At 41.8% G+C, this 27177-nt stretch overlaps 1 protein-coding gene across 7 annotated transcripts in view; it reads right to left on the bottom strand.

Annotated features, from left to right (window-relative positions):
- nectin1b (nectin cell adhesion molecule 1b) overlaps positions 1 to 27177 on the bottom strand; it is a 164342-nt gene that overhangs the window by 98662 nt on the left and 38503 nt on the right. For all 7 annotated transcript variants that reach the window (XM_088300019.1, XM_088300016.1, XM_088300018.1 and 4 more), the window contains one exon: positions 75 to 446. In XM_088300019.1, coding sequence (XP_088156145.1) covers positions 75 to 446 — 372 coding nt within the window. The remainder of the gene's footprint in view (positions 1 to 74; positions 447 to 27177) is intronic.

Genomic DNA, 27177 nt, shown 5'->3' with positions numbered 1-27177 from the left:
TTCCTTTCACCGTTGCGGTTGTTGTAAAAGTGTTATCTTAATAAAGTTGAGACGTCCCCGTGGTACGTTCTTACCGAAGACGGTGAGGTTGACCATGTTCTCGCGGTTGCCCGCCGGGAAGGTGGTGTACTCGCAGATGTACGCCGCCTCGTCGTACAGCTGCAAGTTGGAGAAGACGATGGTGGTGTCCTCCAGCGAGGGCGTGCGGTGGCGCACGGCCGCCTGCTTGAAGCTGACGCGCTCCTTGAAGGGCGGCAGCACGGAGACGCCCAGCGCCGGGTTGGCGATAGCCACGTTCTGCTTGGTGCCGTTGAGTAGCTTCTGCCAGGTCACCTGCGAGATCTTCACCGGCGGGTTGCTGTTGATGAAAATGCAGCGCAGCTCCACCTGGGAGCCCACGAAGCCCGATTTGCTCGAGTCCATCTGGACCATCTGGGAGCGGGCACCTATGGAGGCAAGAAAAGACGGGAACATTCCTCAGCAACGTTGGTCAACTTCTTTCGACAGTTCTGTGACGGAAACAAACTTTTTTCAAACATTGCCCATCCCAAAAAGTAAATGGTTTGATGACGACAAAAGCATGAGCTTGGGATTCCCATTTTGCACCCAAAGACAAAAAAATGGTCCGACCGTAATTAGGGCAAGAAATCAACCCTGAAGCCATTATTTTAACCTTACCAAGGTTTGAAAACCTACACCAGGCTAGAAACAGAAAACCAGACTTTTAAATCCTAACTCTAACCCAAGCTTGAAACGCTAGTTCAAACCTCCAACCCAGGATTCGTTATGATAACTTGAATGAAGGGGTCCTCAATCCTGTTCCATCACCTGTTGCAATACACCTGATTCAATTGATCAGATAACCAGCAAAGTCTGCAGAAGCGAGATAACCATCCTGATCATTTGAATCGGTTGTGAGAGGTGAAAAACCGACAGGACACCAGACCTCGAGGAACAGGATTGAAGACCCCTTCATTAGTGTAATAACACAACTTTGTCTTGGCCAATTACTTGTGTCCCTTCACGTGTACTTGTTTTTAACTTGAAAACAGGACTTTTTTTCCCCCCTGACTCAAAATATGAATTTGTCGTCGTGGAAATTCCATCGAACAAGTTTGAGAACAGACCCTGCTGTGCAAGCAAATGAGCATGTGACCCTGGGACGCCCATTTGGCACCGAAAGTCAAAGCGTGGTCTCAGCCTCCTGGTTAGGGACGCGCATACACAGCAGTACATCCATTTAAAATGTAGGCCCATGCGCTGAAAGCCGAGGGGGGCGTGGAAGGAGGGGGGGGGGGTATTGAGGGGGTCGGGGGTGCCGCTCCTGATAAAAAGGGAGGTTCCCGGCGAGAAGCAATGCATGGCTAATGAATGCGTGAGCGAGTCAGGACGAGCAGCCCACGCCGGAGCCGCCTCGTCGGTGTGTCGCACAACTACCCCCCCCCCCGTACCCAGCCGCCTCCTCCTCATGTAGCGCTAAGGCTATTGCGGTTTTAATTACCTTTTACTCTCTCCCACGAAGTGCCCGCGGCCGCTATTAGCGACGTGGAAGCTCTTAATAAACACAATGGGAACACGCGCATATAGAAAACTCAAGCGCGTGTTGACGCCGTTGAAGCGGTTTGGTTGTAAATAATTGAAAAAATAAAAAATTTGAATGAAAAACATGTTTGGGTTTTTTTTTTTTTAGTACACACAAAAGAAGTTAATTAAGTCTCTATTTAATCAACTGCAGATGGGAGGCCGGGGGGCAGGCCTGTACTTGTTTGCAATTGAAGAAAAACTGTTAATTATATTAGCTGTATATTATATTTCTGGTCAAGTGAAACGGAAGTTAATAATTAAAAAAAAAAAAAAAAAAGGACTCGCTTGCGAAAATATTGATGAGCAACCTTTTTTTTTAAAATGGTAACTAATTTGAACCCAAACCTGGGCATGAAACACACATTTGGTTTTCAAACACAGGCTTGAAACCCTACCCTTGCTCAAATTTCAAATGTGAAACCCCATCTTCAATCCATAATTTTCAAATGTTTTGAAACAGTCTATATATCCTTACTTGAAACCCTAAACCAGTCTTAAATCCCAGGCTTGAAACCCAAACCCAGACATAAAATCAAGACTTGAATCCTGACCAAATTTTCAAAACCCAGACATTTAACACCCTTCTCAGGCATAAAACCTCCTCCTGAAATACTTATTTGATAGCCTAGTACAGGCTCAAAACTCAAATTCGACCCTTACAGTTATTTACACTTACTACCAACACAAATTGAAAATGAATAGTCATTATCTCAGGAAGAGCGGTTCTGAAACCAGATGGACAATTATGTGAATTAACGACATTCTTTGTTTGTTTGCGGGATGTCGGAAGCCAACAGGCAGCCCGGTGTGCAGAATACGTCTTGCCGTCAAGTCAAGTGGCTGCTTCATGGTGCTTTGTCTTTACCGCATCTTCGTTACTAGGCGGGCGCCCTTGATTTACATTTACTTGCAGGTGAAGTCTGATGAAGTCCCACTTCCTGTCCCCCAACACACACACACACACACACACACACAACGCCTCCTGCGAGGCCTCGGATTTACAAGCGGGTGTAATCAGCCACAAGGTGCGGGACGAGCCAGCAGGACTTGCCGCGAGGGGAAAGTCCTGTCTTAACGACTCATAAAGCGCCCAGTGAATCATGTAGTAAAAGCGGAGACTAAATATGCTGGGGTACTTAACAAATGGTGCACACATGCACCCAAAATAAAAACCCTAACATAGGCTTGAAACCAACCACACTTGATACCCAAACTCAATCTTGAAACTGTATTTTAAAAAAACTCAACCCAGACTTGAAACCCTAAACCAGGTGTGAATCCCCGAATTAGGCTCTAACACACATTTGAAACCCTAACTCAGCCTTGGACGCCTACTTGAAAATGTAATATGAAATACTACCCAGGGCTTGAGATGTAATTTCAAACCCTAACCCAGGTTAATTAGAACCTTAACCCTTGCTTCTGAAATCTTAACATTGGCTTGAAACCCAAATTTGTTTAGAACCATATTTGATTAGACAGATAGAAAAAAATAGGACAGATTGGATACATTAGCTACATTAGTTAGCTAGCTAAATGGATAGCTAGCTAACTAGTGAGATGGATAGCTGGCTAGCTGGCTAGCTAGATAGACAATCATATCGGATTCATGGTTGTTTTCAATGTGCGCTACCTGATGCGTCGCCGGTGTGACACACTAACAAACATCAAGCTGGTGGCAAACTTTGCCGTCAACGCCGTCCAAGATGTAGCAAATAAGCAGGAGCGCAATCCATCTCCGACACCGTTTCGACGAACGCGCTCCCATTCGGAGCGTGAAAAAAGAGCAATTCCATGCATTGTTATGGCTTTCGCTCAAACGCCGCCACCGCCGAAGAGACTTAAGTGACAACCTTTACAAGTTAGCGAGCGCAACATCATCTTTCATCCCCCCCCCCGCACCACGTCTGTGGAGATTTGGACTCGCGCCGCCCACCAGATGACAGATTGATTCGCTAACGCGCTTTGACAGCGAGGACTAGCAACCTTGTCATGTGTACCTTGAGAAACACCTGCGTCCTTGCGCACCTCTGCTCGGCTTTATCACCGCTCGCATTAGCCGGCCAACGCTGCCGGCCGTAAGGTATTTTATGAGACGACAAATGCAATTTACTGCGTGACAGCGCCGGGTTAAGTTGGATCTCGAGTTTTTTTTTTTCTTTGTCAAAGTACAGAATGTCTGTGTGGATTGTCAGTCATCCGGGTCATGGTAATCTGCGAAAATTGAATAGAGGCAACCGAATTTCTCTTGGTTGTTAAAGATGTTCCACCTTTAATTCCAAAGGCTTTTTTCGAGCAAAGTTTTGTTGACAGTTTTGTGTCCCTAACGCCTGAGCCAGACGTGGGCAAACTACGGCCCGGGGGCCACATGCGGCCCGTTAAATGTTTAAATCAGGCCCGCTGAACTTGAAAAAATTAAATAAACTTTGTTCATGTTTTATTCCCCCCAGTAATGCCGATGTGTGCCCACTAGGAGGCGCCGTCTAAGACAGATATTTTGTTGGAACGCGTTTGTTCATTTTCATTTAAAATTAAAACCTAGATTTTCTCTATATGCTTTATGTATTCTTTTCACAGATGAAGTGAGGTGCCTAAAACACTCCATCCACGTGCTCCTGGTCCAGCCCCTCTGTCAAATCTTAGAACCCATTGTGGACCATGGATCAAAAAGTTTGCCCACCCCTGGCTTCAGAAGTCACAACTTCACGTATTGTACTAGAACGTCTGAAATGGAGCAGCTGTGGCTCAGAGTTTTTTAGAGCCGGTTGTAAACATTTTACTCTGTGATTCAGAGTAATTTCCCAGCCTCCAAGAAAGTATCAGAGGCAGGATAGAGGAACACCAGAACCGGGTTGTTGAGTTTTAACATGTAGGACTGTCTTTCCTTACCCTAACGTGTTAAATTAAATTAATTGGCATGCAGGGAGATATATGAATAGACAAAGGGTGTCAAATTTACCACCTGACATTGACTTGCTTGAGTGTGTTCTGAGTGAAAGACACGGAGTGATGAATTACATCTCTGATACGCTGATTTTGAGGAAACCCGATTTCCCTTTGACACGGCCAGTCAAACGCTGTCCATGTTGTGCGTTTCATTCGGTACCCCTCTTAAAACACACTTGCGTCGCTGGGTTCTGTGTGAAAGACCCCAGCTGTACTACTGTAACGTTGCTTCTATTTTCCAGAAACTCTGTCCTAAAGGTTTTTTTTTAGGGGGGGGGGCGGGTTCTTTAAAAACACAAAGCCTGCCAGACCCACAAATACTGGCAGGAGATTTTCTGGTGTGAAACGCTGCAGCCCCTCCCATCATCTTTGCCGCCCTTCTTCCCCCCTTTTTTTTTTTAACAGACTGAAGCAAATAAACAGGCACTGGCGCAAATGGAAACCAGAAGTCTATGCGTAATTACGCAGCCGCAGAGCCCAAATCCCTGCTGTCGGAGGGCCAGGGGTGCCCACAGGGACTCGAAACCTGGAAGAGTCCTTGCCCGACACGGTGGTGCCGTAATTACAGCGTTACATGGAAAGGTAGATGGTACGATGAGTCCTGCGGGAAAAGCGGCGCTTGAGGGAGATTTATTGGCATGCTTTTGGTTTAAGGATGGACGACAGAGCGGAGGTGGAGAGCAGAAGAGAGGACAGGGGCGGAGAGAAAGAGAGTATGAAAAACACTTTCAGGTGAGATCACTCGGATGGAGGGCGATGAGGTGTGTCATTAAAACAGCTGCACAGCCGTCTGGCCCGCCGCTGATAGCGACGCTCCCTCGGCCTCACGAGCAAGCATTCCGGACCGGTCGGATCCAGCCAGCGTGGGCTTTTGTGTTGTCTGGCAAAAGCCAGCCTTGTGTCAAAACCGCCTTCCCACGTTCTGACAAGAGCGGTGACTTTTTACGACAAACACGGACGGGGGAACGGGCTCGACTCGTTTCTATCATGTGGCTGAGGGATGTTTGCTTTTTCATCTCTGCTGCAGGGAGAGAACGTTCGACCAATCGTGGCGTTCTGTTCCCGGGCCTTGTGTCAGCAGAATAATATTGCGGTGGTACCTTCAAGTGCGACCACAAACCAAACTGTCTGTCGCCATCATAAAGTCTGTTTTCACAGTACAGGGAATTTTTTTAGTCACGTTAACATTCTTAACGGTCTTAAGTAAAATCATCCTTCCAGTGCTAGTCACACATAGACGCATACAAACTTTTGTTTTTGTGTTCTTTCTGGCTAATCAGACGGTAGACGTGTCAATGTGCCAACGAAAAATATTGAAGATATATAACACGAGGAGCTAACGTTAGCCCGGGTTACATTATTTGGTCATCAAGTCATTTATTTTTAAGAGCAACAGTTTGAACTTTTAATACAGTCCACGCTAGGAAATTCTAAACATTTTTAAAAGATCATATCTATCTTATTCATTCACTCATACAAGAGGCTAGGGCTAGCGCATGACGCTAAAATAGCCGACTAAATCTTCGCCCAGTGGCCATCACAAAAAGGAGGGATGCAAATTTATGACACCAGTCACAGACAAAAAAAAATACTTAGTAGTCACAAGGCCGCGAGCTAGCAAGAAGCTAAAGTAGCAGTCTTGAGTTTCACTTGATGCTTGTTACGCCGGACAAATAAATAGAATCAAAAGCACCACACAGAAAATCCAAATCAAATTCCTTTGTCCACACACACACACACAAAAAAAGTTGCTTAGAGAGTGCTATCAAGCTAGTAATAGCTAACTTGAAGTTGACACCTTTGCTAGGTGCTGCTTCATGTCAAATGGAACACAATGACGGCCCGATATGAACCACAGCAGTTACATATCCAAAATCAACTGTTTTGGGGGGCCAATCAAGCTAGCGTGAAGCTAATCTGTAATTGTCTACTTGGTGTTCGCTCATGCCAAACGGCGAAGAAACGTGTACTCAAACCACTTTGATCACAAAGTTGGTCTGAGGGTGCTAGCAAGCTAGCTAGCAAGCGATAAGCTAACTCGGCTCAGTCCTCCATTCAAAGTGTCATTTCCCTATTTTTACAAAACACCTCACACTGAAAACAAGGGCACCCGTCCCCCCTTCAAGCCTCTCTTGCTTTTTTTTTTTTTTTCGTTAAAACAAACGCTCCCTGGCAGATACGCGCCGCCCAGCTGGCCGGCACCCAGGCAGCTTTTCAAAAGACAATTATTGGCTCGTTTGCCGCCGCGCTCATCCCAGAAGAAACTAATTTCTGCCAGAGTCGAGGCATAATTCACGGGCCGCGACGTGAGCGGGGCCAAGACGAAGTAGGACCCGATGCATATTTCAGAGGAGACGCTCATTAATGTCGTCTATTTAAAGCCACGCCAGGGAGCTTTGGCGGGCGAATGGCGTGCTCGGAACGCTAGCGATACGCCGCCGCTTTTTACATTTTTTTTTGAAGGGTGACGCAAACTTTACGCTCATTTAAAGGAGTGATGACAACACCTCCAGATGGGCGCAGCTGCTGAACGTTTTGGTCAGTGCGACCCGAAAGGAACAAACGCCATGCGACCCACTCGGGATAATGAGCGTTTAATGCGGTCGCTGCTCCCACGACGACGGTGCCCGGGCTGTCCTCATTGGCTCACGGCCACACATGCGTCCATTTAGGGAGCCGGGAGAAATGTTCTGGGCCGTGTGAGGAATTGTCAAAGAAAAACTATTTCAGCTTTCATGGTCAACTCCCAAAATTATCATCTTACATTTTCATAAAGATACACGCGCTTTTTTCGGGCATGTTGAGGTCACCCAAAACATTTTTCGTCTTAATAGTAAAAATAATAAGAGCCGTTACAAGAGGGCTTTTGCACTGGCCTAATGAAAATATATTCAACTCTAAGTGTCTTATTATTAAATCATAAATAAAAAAGAAAAAAAACGACATTGAAGGTCAGTGGCTAGCTTTCGTGTGCCAAGAAAAAAAAAATCCATCCAACAATCATGGTGCTTTGACTCGGTACTGCCAGGGGTTATAATAGTTTGGGAAATTTTATTAGAGTCAGGTCTTATTTCTTTTTGAGGTTTGCTTCATTTAGTTTTAATTAGTTATCAGTGCTTGTTTATTCATTTTTATGACTTTTTGTTTTGAAAATGTTTCATTTGAGTTGGGTCTTTATTAGTTTTAATATGATTTTTAGTCCCTCTCCCTCAAACTCCCCCCCGCCCCCCCCCCCCTCTCTCCCTCTCACTCTCTATTAATTTTTCTAATGCAACATTTTGCTATTTGTGGCAAAAATGAATTCACGGCTCTGTGAGGTTTTGATACATAAATTAGACGTTCAGCAAAATGTGCTTTGAAGGCAGGACATTTCAACTATGATTAATTAATGACAACAAATATTTCATGATAGAGAATCTTTTTTTTTTTGTCGGCTATGAAAAATTAGACTGTGACGGTTCCTTATGACAAACAAAAGCCTTTTGTAAACAAAAGAACACAAACATGTCGGCGCAGAAATAATAAGAGACAAATAAGTTCACAAGACGACAAAGTGACAGATGAACAACGACAGAACTATTTTTGACATTCCCCAAATCCTAAATTTTCTCCGCAAAATTCCCAAATGAAGAAATTGTGACATAATTCACTTGACTGTCGACCAATTCCATTCGTTTATTTCAGTATTCCGCATTAAGATAATTCGATGCGTGGCCACATGCGCAAGACAGCAACAAGCCATTCCGACCTGCCTGAAATCATCCAGCCACCTGCTTCCCATTTCCCGTTTTTCAGCGCGCAACCCACCGAGAACAATGTAGCATCTGATGCGGCGCTGTAAATGTTAATGATTATCGACAATATTTACGGCCTCGGGCCAACGTCCTGGACTGACTTCTATCTGCGGCAAAACGGTTGTTTGTTTTCAGTGACGACGTTTGGGGGGATGTGGGGGGGGGGGGAATACTATGATCCCATCCAAATAAGGATGATCGATACCACTTCTTTTCAGAGCGAAACCAGAATGAATATTTACCCTTTGAGAGAGTACCGATACCCTTCGTACTTTTGCTTTTCAATGTCATTTAATACAATGACAAAAAAATTGTGGACAAAGATATATTTTTATAAAGTATCGTGGGTGGTATCGACAACCTCTCCGAGTACCCAATAACTTAAAATAAGGGCTCCACACCTGTTTGCTGTACTCGTCCATCCCTGATTCTGAGCTCACTGTAAAAACTCACATTTAAAGGGGAAGTCGACCCCCATAAATTATTTGGAATAAAACCTATTGACATTTTATTATTGCTTGTTTGCGGACAATAATTGTGGTACATTTATGCTTTAAATTGTTAATATCGCCAGTAATCCGATTTATTTTTTTTTTTGCAATTTCCGGGAGGGTTGAGTCCACATCCTACATTTTTTTTTTTTTTTGGCAGTGCGATTCTCACTGACTGTAGCTGCACGCATGGTTACCATGGCAACCACACTTTTCAGAACACACAAACAAAACCGCCCAGAAGAGCTTCAATGCATTCCAAATGTCAAGGGGACACATCAGTGAGGCGGCCTTTCATCGGAGTTCAGCGGGATAACGATTCACCCCCGACGACGCATCGCAACTTGTCATTTTCGCTTTTTTTTTCCCCAGTGTAAATACGCACACCATTCTCATTTCCAAATTGGCTATTATACAACAACATGACCACATTTATATGATTCCATGTCAACATCCGGCAATGAATAAGCCATTTTACACATTCCGCAACCGATTCGAACCATTTCAACGTCGCACGTTTGAGCTTATTACCGATATTGACGGAACATTCCCCAAATTGTCTTATTTTTTCTATAACATTTCATATTGCATGTCTACTAGTGATAGACCGATATGCTTTTTCCAGGGCCGATGCCGATTATTCGTAGTCATGGCGATAACCGATATTTGAAGCCGGTATTCATTTCTCGAAAAAAAGGGGTAAAATGGGGTCAAAATTTGGAAAAATAAAAACTCTAGAACTCGACTTGGTTTAAATGCCTTTAAGTACATATTAATTAAACTGGTGATAAAACACGTTCATAGACTGACATTTATTAAAATAAACCAGCTACTTTATTGGCCTTTAAATTGGAAAAAAAAAATGCAGATGCCGATAATCGGCAAAATGCCAAATATCGGCCCCGATAATCGACCCAGCTGATAATCGGTCTATTATCACTAACGTCTACCTGCGTCCGTCCACATTTGACAGATTCAAACATTCAGACTTCACATTTATGTGAACGACTTTTCAATTCCCATTTTTCAAAATCGCACAACTTTCATGCAAATAATCCCAAATCCATTTGACATATTTACCAATTTCTTCTACACTTCCACAATTTAAACCATTCCAATTTTTTTTTTCTGTTCAACTCATTCAGAAAAGACAACTCACAGGTTACCGTTTTGCTATTTGTTGGCATACTTCTCGTTAGCATCTCATCATTTGCGCAATATTCATTAGCAACAGTACATAAACTACAGGTTCAATTGCACATTTTAGCAATTGAGTATTTTTAAATTGCCCCCCCCCCCACTCACGTTTCCTACATTTCACATAATTGTAACGACAGCTCTTCAGCACTCAGACGTAATTTCGGCACAAATTGCACTCTGGGGTTGTAATTAATGCTTTCATGTTCGCAGACTACACAGCGCGTTTTGTAATCTGGGATTTTTGCTCGTCTTTGACCACAGCAATGACAAACAAAAAGCGGCTTTTGGCTGGCTGAGTGAGTGTAAAAAAACGCCCCCCCCTCCCCCCCTCGCCAAAAAACAAAAACAAAATAAAAAAAAAACACCAGCCTCCCCCACCCTCCGTCTCTCTTCTCCCCTGCAGCTTAACTAAACAAGGCCACAACCGGTTTCGGTGCGACGCCACAAAATAAACATTGGATGACGTAAGCTGACCAAATGGTGGGATGACATCACCCGCTGACACCCGATACTGAGCAAACAAGAGTGTACCTGGAAAGCGAGGGAGGGGGGGGGTGAGGGTCTGTCCACCTGGTGAACAAGTTACTGTCGGCTCTCCAGCTGTTCTCTCCTGGATACCAAACTGAACCAGAAGCAGGTGGTAAAGGTGAGGTTGGGGGGGGGGGGCTGGTTGGGTGTATATTTGACACCGTACTGCCGGGCAGACCAGGAAGAGAGGCTATTGATTTTCAAATATTAATTTCTATTATGAATATAATTAATCAAAAAGAATAATATGTATACATATATTAGGGAAACAACACACGTGGACTGCAGGTAACAGTTTTTGACTATAGAATCCACCTCAGTCTAATTGCTGGAGCAGTTGTGATAGGGAAAAAATAAATAAAAAACAATAATAAAAAAATAATAAAATGCAATTAAATAAATTGGGTTTAGAGTTTGGACGATTCATCATCCATGAAATAATATAATACAATCCTGCCCACATTGGAGATTCCAATGTACGTATTGATTTGAAATCATGGCGGGTGCGCAGATTGACTATGTTAGCATTTACTCAACATTAGCCACAGTGTCAAAGCGGTCGATGCAACAGCCTGAATGTGAAATTAAATAATACGTATTTCACTCTAATTAAACACATTTATATTTTAGTGGGCCCAAATATTCAATAAAATTAAGCAAATCGTCAACAACGCTTATCCCGTACGCTCGCAGGCCTAAACCGCCAAAAGGATAAAAAAAAGAAAGTCAAATTTCTATTTATATATATTCATAAAAATTAATCAAAATAAATATAGTTGACTATTTATGGGCTGAAAGGAGGCCTTCATATACACAAACACAAAATCCATACACCCACTGCGAGGTGACCTTTACAAATATGATTTTTTTTTTTTTTGCATTTTTTTTCCACTCTTGTGTATTTATTTATTTTTTTTGACAAAGGCCAGCGTGACGTCTCCAAGATGCGAGTAAGGCTAAGGGTAAATATGTACAGATGCTGAAGACGCCGCTGCACGCCGGCTGGCTTTATTAAAGTGAAAAAAAAAAAAAAAAAGTATGCCAAGCCTACGATCAATATTTGATAAGAGGAGAGCATCGACTGTCGCCGAAAGAATTGTGTGTATCATGCATTTTTAAAGACATGCGAGATGAAACAAACAAGAAGAAAAAAAAAAAAAAAAAAAGCAGTCATCAAAGCGCATGCTTAATGTGCGGTTGGGACCTATGCAGGACATGTTCTTCCTCAGCTCCCAAAAAACTCCTCCTCTTCCTCCAGCTGGATCGAACGTCTGCTATCAATTAGCGGATGGCGCATCACGTCGGCGTGGGCGACGCCGTGACCTGCGCACGGCGCATCGGCGAACGTGTCGGGAGGAATTAAAGGCAAATCGAGGCGATTATGAATATGGCCCCCCGAGGGTCACGTCGTTTAGGTACGGATTAGCATCTCGCGTTTAGCCTTGGCTGATCCACTTAAGACGCCTTCGACTTATTTTAGCGCGGAACATGTTTTTTTTTTTTATTTTTTATGATGGAAATCAGGATTGCGCAAGACGCAGACGAGCTTACGTCAGAATCCGCGCTCCTCGCTCGAGTACGTTTCCAAATCAGTTCACGCTGTACTGTATTTCTTTTGACAGGTTTTTTTTTTTTAAATAAGAGATTTACAGATTTTACCATGTGTCATTCTTAGCTATGACATTTAAAAAAAAATTATAAAAAAATTCGGAACCTAACCTAAAACTCATTTACTCTCATTGACGGCTAAAGACGTCAATTTTATTTATTTATTTTTTTTAACTCGGCTGGTAGTGAATGCATTCATCATAAATATCACGAAATATATTACAAGGGATCTTCCATAGCACTTTTTTTTCCAGAGGGTCAAGGCCTTCTCTGCTGGCCTAACATAATCAAGAAATCATGATCCTATTTTTCACATTGATGTCATATTATACCCTTGTGTAGAATTTTTATCCAACCAGAATTCAGCTAGCTCGTGTTGCTGGGCAGATTTCACAATACCAGTAGCAAGCGAGGCCTTCAGATCCAATCGTGCGGGCGTCTCTTCTGTCATCGTCAATCAGCTTTTAGAGTTGATTGACAGTTGCGATAGCCAATCAGATCACGAGTTGAGCCTTCTCGCTGGCCTTACGCTGAAGGTGATGATTGGATACTCACCCGAAAGTCGTAACTGGCGACCGTTCGAAAATGTAAAATATATTCTTGCTTTTTTTAAACCACAATGGCCGAAGGAGGGAATTTAATTGCCGATACACTTGCGAGGCCATTTTCGAGACGGACCTTTCAAGAGAAGCAATGTCGTCCAAAACTCACTCAGGAGTCTGTAAGTGTCTTTCTGTTCATTATTTCTCCACCCGTTGAGTCATGAATTATGGTAATATGAGGGGAATTTATTCAAGTCGGACGAAGTAGGACTTAACTGAAGGCCGACATGTGAAATGCTCGGGTATTTTTCCGCTAATAACGGCGTCTGGGTTCCCCCACAATATCAGCGACAAGACAAATTTGTGAACGTCAACTTGCGAATACCCAGCGTTTCACTGTCAGAATTTTTGCAATTTATTTTGCGAACCCTCAAGCCACAGCTTGCGGACCCCACATGGTCAGACCCGTCCAGTCGCTGCACTCGCGTCATCTCTCCCTAACCTCATCTCACAAACCGCAGTGAGTTTGCAACGCTAACGCAAACCACGAGCGCAGCGCTAGCACATGGCGGCGGTGGCGGCTGGCACGAGAACTTCACGAAGGTTTTCAGCGAAGCGACTCCGCCGCCAAACTCGGCTGTTTTTCATGTGTGTTTTTGAATCCCGGCGGTTGTCGCCAGCTCTCCGAGGCCGGGGGCTGAAGCGTTTCCTAAACCGCGACCGCAGCCTGGCTCGGCGAGGCCAGCGCGGCTCCATGTTCCACATACATATGAGCATTGGAATGCTCGCCGCGTCGCACCGCCGCATTCGCGCCACGCCGCATGTGCGCTCCAGCTGGGAGTCCTTCTCGGCCACTGGCGACCTTCCCCAATGTACTCTTCGCACGTGCAGTAAATCAAAAGTCGTTGGAATAACATCGCTTTGTCACAATGCAGCTTGCTAATAAAACACTCCAGTTTTGGGTGAAAGTCTTAAAATTGGCGAATTTCAAACTGTCCCCCCTTTTTATTTTTTTTAAACAAACCAGTCCAACTCAAAATCCCTACTGACATCACTTGGTCAAATAATCAGTACTAAAGTTTCGAGAGAACAAAATATTGCTATGCTCACTTTAAATTTAAGAAAAAAATGTGATGACCTAAAAATTAAAACCAACTTTTATTGTTAAGCGAAATTTGTTATTTTTTCTTCTGTTTTCATTATTTTTCTCGAACTAAGCAAAAATATATATTATATACGAATTATATATTTCTGAATTCTCAATTATTCTACAGAATTTTCAGTACATAGCTGCAGCACTCAAAGTGTTAAATAAAAAAAAAAAAGCAACCTTTTTAATTTTAGGCTATACGCATGGTATTCATATTAAATTGGCGTTAGGATTTCGAGGGGGAAAAATGTCCCCAAACTTTGGAGAACCCCTGCTTCAGAAAAAAACATTCAAGGAGGAGTCGGGGGGAACCACAAAGCCACACGGAAAAGGGGAAAGGCGGAGCGCAGCGCAGCGCAGCAGGTTCGGGTTACTCGCGTCTCCGCCGCTCGTTAGATGTCTGACAACAAGTCGCGACACGCAGCAACCTGGGCCGACGAGTCGTGCGTTGGGATCAAAAGCGAGAAAAAAAATAAACAAAAAAAAAGCTGGAGGAAAAAGGATGGCAGCCGAGCTCAATCACGGCGCGTTCGAACCGTAAAGCGACTTTTGGGGTTTGCGCAGCGCAGCATCGCGGTGGGTGGGCTGCGGGCTGGTGGCACCGAGAAAGGCAGGAAATTAACTCAGAGCCCCCAACCCCCCCCCCTTCTGTCAAAAAAAATGAGGAGTGGGATTCGCGCAACGACAGAGAAGGGAACTGTAATTGCGGGCAGGGTAGCTCATACATGGAGGGAGAGGGGGGGGGGACGCTATTTTTATTTCTTGGCTTTGAAATGTCTATAAATCTTTGAGTTGTAAATGTGCTTAAATGTCAATGTTTGCTCTTTCAGTCGTTTTAATAACCAAGCGTTGTTGTCGCTGATTCGCTAACGTCTCAAGTTGTTTTGCTGATATTCGATGTTGTGCCTTTGCTTGTGTGAAACACATCGAGTCACCTTGTGAATATGAAATTAAAAATAATTTTTCACACCGTCTCGCTCGATCTCGGATTGTCACGTCTCGTCGTGAGTCACTCTTCCCCCCCCCCCCCCCCCGCCAAATGAACAAATGCAAAGCGCAGGAAAGTGACAGGAGGGTTAAACTGAGCAGCACCCAGGTAAAAGCGCACTGAGCGGAGGTAATTGTGCACGTCGCGCATTTCAAATCAACGAGCTCCCCCTTTTTTGTGCGCTATCAGCGACAATAAAAGGGAAACCCGAATTACCCGGCAAGATGGGGGGGGGGGGGGGGCGGCGGGAGTTAAGAGGCCCTCGCCTGGCCGCGACGAAAGACGGCCAACGGACCCGAATGGGCTGCGACTCGCCGAAGCGCTTTGATGAAACAAAGGCAAAAGCATCGCTGACACATCCTGATAGTGTCGCGCTATTGATCACGAGGCGGCCGAGTGAAGCGGGCGAGATCCAGCAACTCAATTAGGCCGCGTTGAAATCACTGTCACTCACCCTGGGAGAGCCAACCATGCTAAAGTACTGGGTTGTTTCTTCTTCTTCTTCTTCTTCTTTTTTTTTCTTGTAGTTGAGACGGAACAGCCTAATTAGAATTTTCAAAGCACATAAGAGGTTGGCTTTGTTGTCTCGCTGAGGGAAGGTTGGCGGATCAAACCCGTGCTGGGCTCTCTAGCCTTTCGGTGTAGGACAGGATGTTCTTCTCCAAATCCAAAGTCCTCCATCAGTGGGAAAATTAAACTCACAGAGACTCCGAAATCGGTTGTTGTGGGACGAGCTCGTAGCGAGCGGATTATTATCTCGTACCATTCTGAAAGGCAGCATCAATTAAATAAACTTTTGATTGTCAAAGTATCACTTGAGGTATAAAGGCTCCCTCTAGTGGTTTGTCAAAGTATCACTTTTTTTCTGTTCATTTTATCAACAATTTTTTGATTTGGTCTCAGTTTGAATCCGCTCTTAATTGCGCTTGTGAGATTTTAAATAACATTTAGTCAACCTCTTTTTATTTCGACAAGATTTGGTCAAATATAAATCAAGCATTTTAGTTTTGTTTTTTTTCCTCAGATTGTGGAGTTGCTGTGGTGACGGCCAACTGCATGTTAAACAAACTGCATGTCTTTGAAAAAAAAAAAAAAACCCTGAGCTTTCGTTTGGCAGATTATAACCTGACACAAATGTCCACCTTACATTTCCTTCTTCTATCAGGTCGCCCAAAAATCCGAACGGATAGCGAGGACGCGACTCTCCACTGCAGCGCTTATCTTAATTCCCCATCATCCCGACTAAATTGAAATGTCCGCTTGTGGATTATGACTCCCGGACAGCACGACCGGCCCGTGTCGGACCCTCGCTCGCTGGTGGAACTTAATCGAAGAGGTTTCAAGTGAACTCGAGCATCTCTTTCATGATCTATAATCCCTCAGCGGGCAGCCGGGGACTCAAACATTTTTTTTTTTTTTACTAGTATGTAGAAAAGGATGAAAGAAGATCTGACGCTGCAAGTCTAGGGGAAGGAGGATAAAAATTGTTTCAAAGGGTAAATGTCATTTATTTATTTATTTTTTAAATAATTCAGGATAATCAGCCATTTTTATTTTCTGTCTGTAACTGTGGGGAGGAATTTGTCACATTCTCACTGGTGAAATCGGTTCGTTTTAAGGTTTAAAAATCAAGAAAGAAAAAAAGGAGCAATCGTTTTAGTAATTTCTCATAATTAAGGATGAGCAAGTACCGATACCAAATATCGATATCAGTCGGATACTGATACCAATTATCAATATCAGGCCGATAACGATAGATGTATCGATATCAGGCTGATACCGATACCAATTATTGATATCAGGCTGATACCGATACATTGTATCGATATTGGCCTTATTTATGCGCTATATGAACAAAGTTGTTTTGTATTGAGTATCGAGTACTCATGGAGGCTGCCAATCCTAGCCACAGATGCTTCAGGCAAAAAAAAAAAAATTGCATAAGTCCTCCTTGGCAGTAGTTGGCGCTATACTGTGGCATTTGGTCACATTAGAAAGAAAGGTCTTTCCTCACAATTCTTTCGCCAATGTGAGAAATTTGATATCTCAAAAATTCTAGAGGTATCAGTACTCTTTAATGGTGAGTATTCTGAAGTGTTTATAATCTTAATGGTATCAGTTTGCAAAACAGTGGTATCCAACATTCCTACACATAATACTTCGGAAACCAACAGATACCAGTATGCAACACTTTGCTCTATAAATCCCCTCTCACTGTTTTCATTTTCAAATGATTCAACCTTCCTAGAAAATCACAATGTCACATCCCTGTTGAGGAATTTGTGGAACACGGGCTACCGACGTGGCTTTTGAGGGCTACCTGGTGCCCACGGGCACCACATTGGTGACCCCTGACTTAAAGGCTGAGCGTTGGGGGTGTGTGGCACATTGATACATGCACTTTGATACGTAGAAAACGCACGCAGGGGTTGTTTGTGCTGCCAAAAAATAGAAAAAGGCCGGCATCGATCTTGTGTGCGAGGAAGCAGGGGGACCTCCTCCGCATGTAGAGACAGGTGTTGTTCGATATCCGTCCCACTTTCTTTGACCTTAAAGCTTTTAATCAGCTCGGCCAGGGAGCTTGTCAATCCTGTCAAACAACGCGGCGGCCGCAAGCTGGGGGGGGGGGGGCAAGAGCTGCAAATATCGCTCGCGTAGCCACCAAGGAGAAAGACGCCACGTGGCGCGGCCGGCTGTTTTCCTCGGCCAGCTTGTCGGAACTGGTCGAAAAGGAAACTGACGGGTAGCGATTCACAGCTGTGAGGAAAAAAAACTTGCGGAGTTCAATAAAACTCTGGTATGGTTTTGTTGACATTGAAAACAACTTAGACAAATTATTACGACAGAAGAGAAGAGAAAAAAAATAAAAAATCGCAGCTACATGGAGGTTCTTCTTCAGTTTTTCAAAATAAAGTAAAAATACGATACAAAAGTCAACATTTCCTAAGGGTATAAAAAAATTAAAATAACATTTTATTTTGAAAAAAAACCCCTAATTTTTTTATAAAAAAAAAACCAAAACAAAATAAACTAACATTTGGCTCCAATGATTTTTGGTCACGTCTTTGCCAAAATTTGAACCCACGCCGCCTCTTCCACACCGACCAAGTCGACGCAATCACATCAAGCCCGATCAAGCTCGCTATTCAAGTGTTATTTTCCTTCCGACTTTTTGATCCAATGAGCCCTCTCCATTAAGAAATAGAAACGTTAAAAGGCTTGCGACACATTTTAGGCACATGAAAAGAGTCCATTTAAGCTCAGCTGGAGATGATTGTGTGAAAATGAACAATGAGGTTCATTCACACACACGCCTGCTGTTAAAACAATGAAACAGAACAAACGGGAAGACAGGACATTCAACTGTATTACAGTAAAAAAAAAATAAATAAAAAATGAGAAATTAAATAAAATTATTTTTTATTTTTAAATGTATTTTTGAAAAAAGATTAAATTGGACAAAGGAGTCAATCCGCAAGTGACTTTATGTAACATGAGTTCATGATTGTGTATATTCTAGATCGGGTGTGGGCAAACTATGGCCGGGGGCCACATAAGGCCCGATAAATGTTTTAATCCGGCCCGCCAAACTTGAAAAAAATTAAATGAATAAACCTTGGTCATGTTTTATTTTCTAAATACCGTGGTTTTTCAAAGACATATTTTGTTGTTATGCTTTTGTTCACTTTCATTTAAAATTAAATGTTTTTGTTTTTTTACTCCGATGAGGTGAGATGACCAAAACACTCCATCCAAAATTTGGTTGCAAATTATTCAAATGTGCTCAACTGACGTCATTTTCCACTCTTTTCCTCACAAATATTCAAATTATAAAAATTTAATACCGAACAATGTCCGAAATAAGTCAACCCAATGACACCAAAGGACTTTTTTTTTTTTTTTTTTTTGGTGCAGTGAGGCGTAGGTGACAATTATTCCCAAATTTCCGCTATTCACAGCAAAGGTCAAGCCCTCTCCTCCGCTAACGGCGCCGTTTAACTCTATTCAATACGAAAGCTCCGTCCTGTCTTTTGTCTTGCGATACGATTTCACTCGGTAACCTCTCGAGCTGGCACGTCTCTGGAGTCTGTTGCCGCGTGTCCTTGAGCGGCTCGACCTTGAAGGCGGCCGAAAGAAAAAAGAACTGCGAAGCGCGTGGTTTGCAATGCCGCCGTTGAAACGCGGTCCACTTTTCACAATTTCATAACAGAGCGACAAATCTGAAATCGCCTTCAAGCATGCAAGGAGAATTAGTTGTGTCATACGAGGCTCTTAAAGCGGCTTTTATGTGCGTCTATACGGCCGCCGCGTACGCTCGCATTCTATACGGTGACGTCGCATATCCCACATGCATAATAGATAGCAACAGAATAGCGGAGGTGGCTGGATGAAGGCCGAGAGATGTTGCGGGCCAGATGCACTGAGAGGCTTTAAAAAAAAAAAAAAAAAAATGTAATTATCTTTTTTTTTTTTTTTTTTTTTTGCTTTGCTAATAGACGCTAACCATCAACGGTGGGCGGAAGCGACATACATGGAAGTCCCAAATGGAGTCACGTCATTATGTGGGTTAAACGTGACATAAATCAAGTCTTAAAATCTTGCTAAGGCATGCATTTTTTTTGTGTGTGTGTATATATAACGAAAAGTGGTGACTAACAAAGTTTGTGAGACATTCCTCAACAGTGGCGTCAACAAAATATTGTGTTCTAATGCTATAAAAAAAATTTTAAAAAACCAGCTATGACGCAAAAAAAGGCTAAGACGTATAAATACGTCTTCGGGAGGCGGGGACTATGTTTTTGAAAATGTATATGTATTATCTTATGGATTGAATGAGTTAATAGCACAGCAAAAACGGTATTTGTGGAAATTGATCTGATTTATGACGTGTTCACTAGGGCTGGGTATCGATTCGATTTTCGATTCACTTTGATTGATTTTTGATTCAATCAAGGATTTCACGCAGTATTTGCAAAGAGTACAAAGTGCTTGCTGTAACTCGGTGCATTCGTCAAAATATTCATATTTGCAGTGAGAATCGAAGCCAATGCAGTTCCATTAAACTTGTGCGTTTTATTTAACATGACCTGATCAAAACAGGAAATACGTTTGGCTTCATGCTTGTTGCCGCTGACTTCACTGCCTCCGCCATTTTGTTTTGATACGCTACTTTCGTGTAGTGACAAGATCTCGCGTGAAGTCACGTAAATTTATGGGGGAAAAGACATCATTAAAAGTATCGATATATCGGGTTATGAAACGGAAAATCTGTCAAAATCGATATATCGATTTTTTTAAACGTAACCTGTGAATATTTGCCATTCTTTCTCAATTGTAGGCATAGACAATGCAAAGCTAGTGCTATACTGATATTCCGTATTTAAATGCCACAAAATACCCAAGCATCGAGAATCGAACCCCGAACCCGAGAGCTGTGAGACAGACGTGCTAAACACGTGCGTAACGTTGACCATTTTCCATGAAATCCAATGGGAATATTTTTTTTTCCCCCCAAACACCACATGAACAAAAACCGGTAGAGCCCCTTCACTGTTTTTATTTATGAATAATCTCATCAGCGCTGATGAATGCCGACTAACAAACTCATTTGCATTTAATTGCATATCTTTTGTCCTCGCCACGATCAAAAGACGCCCGCTCCCGCAGCGATTGTATTCCAACTCCCCAAACGGCATCATTTAGCTCGCCATTATTTTGCCTGTGCACTTTATTACGTATACACACGTCCTCTTTATTGCTCTTCGGGGAAAAAAAAAAAAAAACAACAAATAAAAAAAAATAAAAAAAACACACTCACACATGAATAGCTGTTAAATATTTATCTAGCTACGAGCTGCTCTCTCGCTCGCTCGCTCGCTCGGCTGCACTAAAACGATGCTGACCTAGTTAGGGCCTGAGATCACATGACCGCGGCCGCGCCCACCCTGCCACAACGTGAGCGCGGCCATGCGGAAAGCCACCGCGGCCGTGGCGTGCTAAGCACTTCCCTCCCGAAAGAGTCACCTTAGATATTCACCTTCAAAAAAACAAATCGCGATCAAGCACATCCGAAGTCACTCCAAGTGACTCTTTCGACTTTGTGGCATTAAAAGAAATGCCGCCACGCCGCACACAAACAAAGCAATTTGTTTTGGAATAGCGGAGGGACCTGAAGTACGGAAAGAAAACAAGATGGAAATTCAGTTATTTGAATGTTACTTACTGGATCGCTGAAGGAAAATGGCTGTTATATACTCGGAGGAGAGATGTGAATTTTGTTTTTTTTGGTAATACTTTTTATCCACAAGCTCATGCACATTTATTCGGTTTAAGCATTTTTCAAACCTTGGACACCACAAGACTAAAATTCTACATGTCTTACATCCGATAGTGATTAATAGACAACTAATTGATAACAAAAAAATCAATCGATAATTATTTTTTTTAAAAAATCAATTAATCGTTTCAAGACCTACAATTCTCCAATTCCTCAGAATTTCAGCTTCTTGACACTATTTCCGGATGACTTTGGTCCTGATATGATAAAAAAAAAAAACAGGAGTTATTTTTCTAAAAAATAAATACCCTTAATACAATTGCTTTATCCAAAAATAGATATTTTCTCAGAAAATATAGGTATTCTTTATATATTTAAATATATTTTAGATATTTATTTGGAATCCGCATTCTTTTAATACATTCGATATGCGATATGGGTGTTGGAATAATATTTTTATCATCTAATAAAATATTATTTTTTATTTTATGCAGCAAAATGGCTCAATCTATTCTGAGCTAATTAATTGTAGAATATGGAATGGTACCATGATTTTTTTTTTCATTACACACAAACTTTATCAAGAATCTTAAGCACCTCGAAAATGTTGTAGCCAGAGGTACGCAAACAGAAAATGTTGTCAAAGTGTTCCATACAAAAAAAAAGACAGCGCCAACTACTGGCCTGGCATGCCTATTACAGCGTGTTCCATTGTATTTGCACATCCATGAGATTGCCGTTTGTTTTCACAGCCTTTATCCTGAGGCGATTTTACATTGCGTTTATTCTAAACATCACAGCGCCTTAATTTTACAAGCCTGCGGGGCGGACAAGTCCAAACGGGTCGAGCTGACGCGACTTTCTTAGACTTGACAACAGTGGCTGCTCCCAAGTTGGCAAACAAGCCGGCAACAGCGGACACGGTGTCGACCTTCCTATCGGGCGACACACTTGGACGCACACCTGAAAGATCCACGCTGCTAGCTTAGAGACAGGCGCATCAAAAAAAAAAAAAAAAAAAACTCGCAATCCTGCCCGGACATGATTTACCTCTCGGAAAACTTCCAAGCCTGTGATCGCAGGAGCCGAAGCCATAAAAAGGCCGGGGAAAGCTGCTTCACATGTGAAGAAAGCTTTGTGTGGCATGCAAAGGGACGGCGACAATGTCTTCGAATTAGCATTCTCGGGCGCCATCTGCACCTTGACGTCGCCACTTAGGGAATCTCACAGCATCCTGCAGAGTCTTTTCCTTTTTTTTTGGGATTGTTTTTTTTTTTCTGATTTGGGTCTGGAATATTCAGTAGCAAAATCACTTGCTGGAACTGAATTCATGATAAATGTTCATGCCTGGCTTGAGTCATCGAAAAACTTTCGAGGAAGAAGAAATGCAGAAATGTTTGAATAAAAAAAGAAATCCAAGCTCGAGGGAAGGGAGTAATACATGCCAACAACCAAAATAGGTGGTTAATGGTGAAACAAGTCCGAAGCTGACCCGAATATTTATTTTATTTTTTTTCTAGAAGAAAAAAAATAATAAAATAAAATTTTTTACTTTCAATATTGACAAAAATTAATTAAATTTGAACGATATAACTTTGTCAAACAAATACCCTTTATCCCCAGAAAATATACGTTTTTTCTGTATAATTTTTCTTTCTAGAAAAAAAAAATGAAAATATGATTTTTTTTTCTGAGATATTGAAACATTTTAACAATTCTAAGCACTAAAAAATCTCAGCCTCTTTTACAGTGCAACATAAAGTCCTGCTGACGATAATTATAACGAGCAGGCAGCGTGTTAAAATAGCCCGGCGACAACAAATGACACATTTTTCTATAATTGTCAGGTGACAAACCTCACATCAAGCGCGTTGTTATTTCGCAATGAGCAACCTTTCAAGATAACTGCTCTCATAATTGATCCATCTGGGCAATAAAGCCCCCCCCCACCCCCCCTGCAGTGGCGCATTTCTAATACGGCGTCTACATCCACTCCTTTCAGAATGCATGCTGGGACCAACAAATTTCCGGATCCATAAAAGTAGCAACATAAAAATGTCATTCATCAACTAAATAACTAATTAGCATTGGGATCAATTAAAAGTCAAATCTTCATAGCCTTTACTACGTAAACATTATCGAACGTACACGATAACTTAACGCAAGTCAACACGGGCGAGCTTGGTCGTCCGCCGACGCGTACCTGCGGCACTCTCACAGGTGAAAATGTGCGTTCCCGTAAAAGCTCAGCCTCATTTGCATTCCAGCGTTCTGCTGCCTGTGATTATAATGAGCAGGCAGCGTGTTGAAATAGAAGCCCGGCGAAGACAAATGACACATTGTGGGCTGCTAGCGTGTGCTTATTTTGCAATCAGCTCGTTTTCTAAATAAGAGCTCTCAGAAGCAGTGGCAGCTGCTGGAGCGTTTTCTCCGAGGTTATTCATGATCTAAATCGCTAATGTAGTGAATCATGTCAAATATCACTGGCAACGTTATTCGTTTATCTTTTTCATTTAACACCTGACGTTAGCGTCGACTTTGGTGGGGATCGCGCTACAAAAGTCGGATTTGAAATACGGGAGTTTGCCCCACCTTGGCCCGATCTATCGCATTTGCGCATGTTGGACTTTTACGAATCAAGGGGGGTCAAGATTTATGCTTCCGAGACTGGAAATGATGTGGTGTTGATTCAAATTTCCAAAATCGATTCGATTTGATTATCGATTCACTTTGATTGATTTTCGATTCAATTAAGTATTTCCTGCAGTACCAATTTTATATTAACGCAGTTCCATTAATCATGTACATTTTATTTAACATGACCTGATCAAAACAATAAATTCATCTGCCTTCATGATTGACTTCAATGCTTCCGCCATTTTGTTTTGATACGCTACTTTCGTGTAGTGACAAGAAAAAAAAAAATATTATTTAAAATTTAAAAATATTATCATTAAAAATATCAACATATGCATTTATGAATCCATATCAGGCGATTTTTTTAAACCCAGTCCTATGAATGAAACAACTTTATTCATCATTAACTCTACACAATTAAATTCACCCATCTAGAAAGAGACTGATAATTTAATTTAATTTAATTAAAAATCTGATTATTTTAATATAATCAAAACTTAGTTTTAAGACTTCAAGTAATAATTCTTTTATTGACCGGCAGCCACATCACATAATTTGTCTATCCAGATTTAGTGCATCCACCTTTATTCAATATGCATTTGTATTTCATGAAGTCACCAACCAGCTTTGTTATCAATAGAGGGATGACCTAATCAACCAACAAAAATGTTGTGACATTGCGACGTAAATTATTAAATCATTTAGGGATCAATAAAAAAAGCTACCGACATCGCAACTTACCCAGCAGTCTTGGCTTCAAAAGGGTTGCAAAACTCTGACTACAAACATATGTGTCCTAAATGTACTGATTGAAATATCAACACCGCATTTCTCATGAGATGCTGCCGGATCCAAAAGTGGAATTCCAAAACAACTGCGATGATGCAGAGCTAAAACAACAACAACAACTAAATCACAAGATCAAAAGGCCTTGATGATGAAGAATATGTATGCAGTTTTTCATTTTTGAAAAAAAAAAAAAGTCCCGTAAACGAAAGCAATAAAAGTACAAAGTCGCACTGAGAGAGCCACACAAAAGCCCAGAACACAAAAGCTTGACTAACCAAAAAAAAAAATATATGAAACGCTTGGCCGGAATAAACGTTGTCAAGACGAGTGTGATCATCATGAGATCAAAACGCGCCCACACTTGAAGTGAGCCCGAGTATTTACGGCACTTTTTAATCAGTCGTTTGATGCAAACAATCTGACGAGTGTTCACGTCGTCGCTCCATAAATTATGAAATATATCCACGTGACGGCTTTCGGCTTTCACCCGGCATTACGACGATTTGACACGCGCCAAGTTGACATTTCTATTTCCGCCACGCTGGCATTTTCAAATAATTAATAAGACATGTGTCACTGCCGAGCTCTTTCCTAACTCAAAAAAAAAAAAAAAAAAAAAAAATGAAAGCCCCTCACTTATTACCGATAAGATAACCTCATTTACGTGCGAACGGACTCACTTCAATATCACATCAACAACATATACTGAAGCCGTCAAACGTTAGCAACAAAATGACCGACCACATCAATTCAATATTGATGTAGCCAAACTATCCAAATAGTTCAGAAAATGCAGGAACAATCCAACATTTACATAATTAATCATTAAATTAGCTACACGGATAACCGACTGCACACACAAAAAATAGAAAAAAATGGAAAAAAAAAACAAACTAGCTAACAAACAAGCTAACTGACTGACTAAGGTAGCAATAAACAACTTGCCTTACTCACAAACTCTGTGGGGATCAACAACTTTCCTACCTAGCATCTGACAAACTATCTCACTAGTTAACAAATCAACTAGCATGTTAGCTAGCTAACGATAATTTCTCTTCCTTGAGCTGTCATGGTAGTTCATCTGTGAAGATGCCCAAAAAAAAGAAAAAAAAACACTATGGGATAACAAATTAAAAAAAACTAATTAGCTAACAAACAAGCTAGCTGACTGACTAAAGTAGGAATAAACTACTTACCTAACTCACAAACTCTGTGGGGATCAACAACTTTCCTACCTAGCATCTAACAAACTATCTCACTAGTTAAGAAATCAACTAGCATGTTAGCTAGCTAACGATCATTTCCCTTCCTTGAGCTGTCATGGTAGTTCATCTGTGAAGATGCCCAAAAAAAGAAAAAGAAAAAAAAAAGAGAGAGAAAGAGAAACGTCCTTGAAGCGACCATGCAACACCTCATTAATCTAAACTCTGATTCACTGAAGCGGCCGCTGAGATCTAAGCGGAGAGAATGAAAAAAAAAAAAAAAAAAAAAGGTTCCACTCTGTTTCAATGAATATGAACAACACGCAAAAGCTGTCAGTACACAAAATGGTGGTGGCGTTACATTTACTGTACGCAATACGCTTCGGTAGCATTTACGCTAACGGGCGACAGTGGAGTCGTAAAGTCAACTAATAAGATTGCGTCGCGTTTAGGAGGCTGTAATCTCTCGTTTATCACAATTCTTACCTTCCACACCATCTAAACACTCGGCAAAAAGGCGAGAAAAAAGATATTTAGACGACAGGGCCATTTCATGAACAATTAGCTAATAGGCTACAGACCAGAGCGCCGTCGAATGACCGCTACTTAAAAATTCAGCGGACTCCAGTGGATTTATTTGGGGGCGAGACATCACAAAACATGACAATCAAGTCGGTTTCGTTTTCATGCATTCATCGCATTGCCTTTAGAAAACGCAGAAGGGGGTTAACGTGGACGACACTTCACTTGCCAGCTCGTATCGATTTTTAAATGAGCAGATATTCAGGGATGATGCAAATATCTTCTATCTGCTTTTTGTCATGTTTCTGTAGATGAAAAGGAAATGCCACTTTTTTGGTGCCTTTGAAGGTGCTGCTGTTTTGGTCAGCAACAGACGTCAAAACAGGCCCAGGAGATGAGTCATTCGCAGTAGAGTTGACTTAAATGCTAATCGGCGCTGTTAAAGATGGACAACTTGTATAGTAAGATTCAACGCTTTGATACATTTTGGGTTTGCTTTTCTTGGTAGGTGCTGCTGTTTTGGTTAGCAAAGTGGTGAGGTCTTAAGCGTTATCAGTCTACAGAAACAATAATTTGTTACACGTGTCAAGAGTTCAAATGAGACAAGCTAGTTCACATCTTCAAAAAGTTGTTTTTTTTCCATCAGAGTATAAAAAAAAAAATAAAAAAAAGATGAGTTCATTTGTTGAAAGTGGAACGTGCACCTAACAATTAATATGGGCAAGTTGCCTATTCCAACAATGACCACCGTGAGAGTGTACTTTAATAAGACCGCTAAATTTAGCCGAGCAAAAAAAAAAAAAAAAAAAAAAAACGGGAAAATGGAAAATAAATGTCATTTATGCAAAATTGGTGGAAACAGTTTGGTAAGCATATTTTCCCTAAAAAAAATAAATAAATAAATTAAAAAAAAAAAAGA

Source organism: Idiotropiscis lumnitzeri, chromosome 7, assembly GCF_059441095.1.
Source record: "Idiotropiscis lumnitzeri isolate Australia: NSW breed Sydney's pygmy pipehorse chromosome 7, RoL_Ilum_1.0, whole genome shotgun sequence".
NCBI lineage: Eukaryota > Metazoa > Chordata > Actinopteri > Syngnathiformes > Syngnathidae > Idiotropiscis > Idiotropiscis lumnitzeri.
This window is presented reverse-complemented; position numbering and strand designations above follow the sequence as displayed.